General features: G+C 60.8%; 1 protein-coding gene across 2 annotated transcripts; it reads left to right on the top strand.

The window, feature by feature from the left end:
- The first annotated feature begins 988 nt into the window (after positions 1-988).
- On the top strand, positions 989-3,120 carry LOC113980551 (class I histocompatibility antigen, F10 alpha chain-like). Of its 2 annotated transcripts, none has more exons than XM_027707782.1 (6): positions 989-1,292; positions 1,480-1,755; positions 1,898-2,170; positions 2,286-2,393; positions 2,492-2,530; positions 2,885-3,120. In XM_027707782.1, exons 1-6 carry the CDS (start codon positions 989-991, stop codon positions 2,896-2,898), a joined length of 1,014 nt encoding a protein of 337 aa, XP_027563583.1. In that variant the 3' UTR covers positions 2,899-3,120. The 2 variants fall into 2 exon arrangements, with proteins under 2 accessions (XP_027563583.1, XP_027563582.1); XM_027707781.1 differs by having other exon boundaries at positions 2,882-3,120.
- Positions 3,121-3,760: the final 640 nt, after the last annotated feature.

The raw sequence follows: 3,760 nt of genomic DNA, 5'->3' as shown, positions 1-3,760 counted from the left end.
CCGGGCACCGGCACTTCCCTGAACCTCCATTGCCGGGCACCGGGACCGCCCTGCACCCTCTCCCTCCGCACCGGGACCCCCTTAAACCTCCTTATCCAGCACCGGGACCCTACAACTTCCTTTCCTGGGGACCGAGACCCCCCTGAACCCTCATTCCTGGGCATGGGAACCTCCATTAACCTCCATTTTTGGGCACGGGGACCCCTCTGCACCCCCATTCCTGAGTACTGGGACTCCCCAGGACCTCCATTCCTGGCTCCAGGACCCAAATGATTCCCCTTATCCTGCACCAACACTCCCCTGCACCCTCTTTCCCAGGCATCCCACCTGTCCCAGACCCCCCTTTTTCCTTGACCCTGAGACCTCCTGGACCCCCATTCCTGCCTTTCCCAGACCCCAGACCCCAGACCCCACTTTCCTCAACACCGGGGACCACTGGACCCCCCCTTTTTCAGGGCACAGGGACCCCCTGGATCCCCTATCCCACCTCTCCCAGTCCCAGCCCCTCCTTTCCTTGAACCTTGGATCCTTCCTGGCTCTTCCAGTTCCACTTCTTTGACCCTGGGACCAACCTGAACCTCCATTCCTGGGAATGGGGACCCCCCTGCACCCCTTATCCAGCACCCAGACCCCCCGACTCCCCTTTTCTGGGACTGAGATGCCCTGCACGCCCTTATTGGGCACTGGGATCCCCTTGAACCCCCATTCCCAGGCACGGGAACCCTCCTACACCCCAATTCCTGGGCATGGGGAGACCCCTGCACCCTGTTATCCTGCACCAGTACCCCTCTGCACCCCCTTTCCCGGCCATTCTGGGTCTCCTCACCCTCTTTCCCCAACACTGGGACCCCCCAGACCCTCCTTTCCTGGGCACAGGGACCCCTGGATGCCCCATCCCACCTCTCCCAGTCCCTACACCCTCCTTTCCTTGGCCCTGGGATCCCCAAACCCCCTTCCCGGCTCTCCCAGTTCCCCCTTTCCTTGACCCATGTCCCACCTGGACCCCCCAAATCTCCGTGTCCCCCCAGTTCTCCACTCCCTGCGTTACCTGCATGTGGCAGTGACGGAGCCCAGCCTGGGGATCCCTCAATTCATGGTGTTGGGATACGTGGACGGGATCCCCATCACGCGCTACGACAGCGAGCGGGGCCGGGTGGAGCCGCTGACGCCGTGGATGGCGGCCGGAGCCGAGCCGGGATATTGGGATAGACAGACCGAGATCGCTGAGGGGAACCAGCTCGTTGCTGCCCACAACCTGAATGTAGGGCAGAATCTGTACAACTGGAGTGGGGGTGAGTGGGGGAAGCCGGGGAATGAGGGGTTCTGTGAAGCTGGAATGGGATCCATGGGGCTCCAAGAGGCCGGAATGACACTCTGTGTGTCTCCATCAGACTCTGGCGTTCCACAGGGCTGGAATGGGGCTCTGTGGGGCTGGGACACAATTCCAGGGGTCTCTGTGGGTCTGATCCCACCCCCCAGGTCTCCACACGTGGCAGCGGCTTTCTGGCTGTGACCTCCTGTCCGACGGGAGCGTCCGTGGATCCTATTGGCAAGGATACAATGGGCGGGATTTCATGTCCTTTGAGCTGGGATCCAGGAGCTTCGTGGCGGCCGATGGAGCTGCCCAGCCAACCAAGAGGAAATTGGAACATGATGGGATCGAGGTGGAGAGACTGACAAATTACCTGGGGAACCTCTGCCCGGAATGGCTCCGGAAATACGTTGGATACGGGCGGGAGGCGCTGGAGCGCAAAGGTGAGAGAGACAGAATTCCCATGGGAATGTGGGATTTGGGAGGGTGGAACTGAGGAACACAGCAATTCCCATGGGAATTCTGTGGATGAATCTGAGTCATCCAACTCCCATGGGAATTCTGTGGATGGATCTCCCATTCCAGATCCCCCCGATGTCCACGTGTCCGGGAAAGAGGAACACGGGATCCTGACGTTGTCCTGCCACGCGTACGGATTCTACCCCGGGATGATCGGGATCAACTGGCTGAAGGGGGATGAAGTGCGGGATCAGGAGACGGAGTGGGGCGGGATCGTTCCCAACAGCGACGGCACCTTCCAGAGCTGGGCCAGGATCGAGGCGCTGCCGGGGGAGCGGGAGCAGTACCGGTGCCGGGTGGAGCACGCCGGAATGCCGGAGCCCGGGATCTTCGCCTGGGGTGAGGCTGGGAACGGGCAATGTGGGAACTGGGCATTTGGGAAGGAGGAATTTGGGAGTGTGGGACAGCGGGATGGGGGTAACCCTCTCCCTCCTGCCCCTCCTGCCCTTCCCAGAGCCGGAATCCGTCTGGAATTCCATCCCGGTGTTGGTGGCTGTGTCCGTCATCGCTGCCATCATCATCATCGGCCTCCTGGGAGTCGGTGTCTGGAAGCTCCGATCCGGTAACTCCCGGGATGGGGGTGGGGAAGGGGCACGGATCCGGCCGGCAGCATTCCGGGGATCCTGTGCCACGGGTGCTGATCCCGCTTTATTTCCATAGGGAAGAGGGAGGGGAATGGATACGACCCCGCGCCCACCAGTGAGTCCCAGCAGCGTGTGTGGATCCAGATCCTCTGTGCAGGGATCCCAGGATGGATGCCGGGATTCCAGAGGGGAATGGGGGCCTAATGGCTGGAGCGGGATTGGAAGGGGATTCCAGCTCAGGGCAGGATTCCAGAGTGGGATCAGGTGGAATTGTGGACTGGGATCAGGGCTGGATTCTGGAGTGGGATCAGGGCTGGATTCTGGAGTGGGATTGGGGTGGGATGGATGGAGCAGGATCAGGTGGGATTCCGGAGCAGTTCCTACTCTCCCTGGGCTCCACAGCTGGATCCATCCCCTGGGATGGGAACAGGGACATGGTGACTCCTTTTACCCGCTCTCATCCCGGCAGGAATCACGGCCTGAGCCATCCCGGAGCTGGATCCGCCCCTTCCCTCTCCCTGCGGAAAGGCAGGAGCTGCTGGCAGAGCTCATCCCGCTGCTCCCACCCACCCCGGTCCCCGTGCAGCTCTTCCCAATGGATCAACTTCCTGCTTTTTCCTGTGTGAAACCCAGGGCCACAATTATTCCTGAGGCTTTAATTTGGGTGTGAAAATCTCCTGCTTTGGGCAATAAATCCTGGCTCCTTCCTCTGGCATCCGGCAGTTCCTCTGTGGGAACCAGGAATGGGAATGGGGACGGGGGCCTGGGATGGGGACACTGGGGAGAGGGATGGGGACACTGGGGAGAGGGCTGGGGACACCAGGAATGGGAATGGGGACGTCAGGACTGGGATGGGAACACTGGGAATGGGAATGGGGATGTGGAAGACCAGGATGGGAACAAGGGGGACAGGAATGGGGGACACTGGGAGCAGGTTGGGGACAGCAGGAATGGGAATGGGGACTTGGAGGACCAGGATGGTGACACTGGGAACAAGTTGGAGTCAGCAGAAGTTGGGAATGGGGACACCAGGAGGAGGTTGGGGACAGCAGGAACAGGGAATGGGAACATCAGGAGACAATGGGGAAAGGGATGAGGACACCAGGAGCAGGATGGGAAGACCAGCAGAATGTTGGGGACAACAGGGACTGGGAATGGGGACATCAGGAGTTGGGAATGGCAACACCAGGAATGGAAATGGGAATATGAGGGACCAGGATGGGGACACTGGGGACAGGAACGGGGACACTGGGAGCAGGCTGGGCATTACCAGCAATGGGAATGGGCAGAGCAGGAACGGGAATGGGCACAGCAGGAACTCTGTGTCTCTGCTGCCCCCTGGGCT

Source organism: Neopelma chrysocephalum, unplaced genomic scaffold (genome assembly GCF_003984885.1).
Source record: "Neopelma chrysocephalum unplaced genomic scaffold, ASM398488v2 Primary Assembly neopelma1_94622, whole genome shotgun sequence".
In the NCBI taxonomy this organism is placed as follows: domain Eukaryota; kingdom Metazoa; phylum Chordata; class Aves; order Passeriformes; family Pipridae; genus Neopelma; species Neopelma chrysocephalum.
Note: the sequence above shows the minus strand (reverse complement) of the source record. Positions and strands in the feature narration are given on the sequence as shown.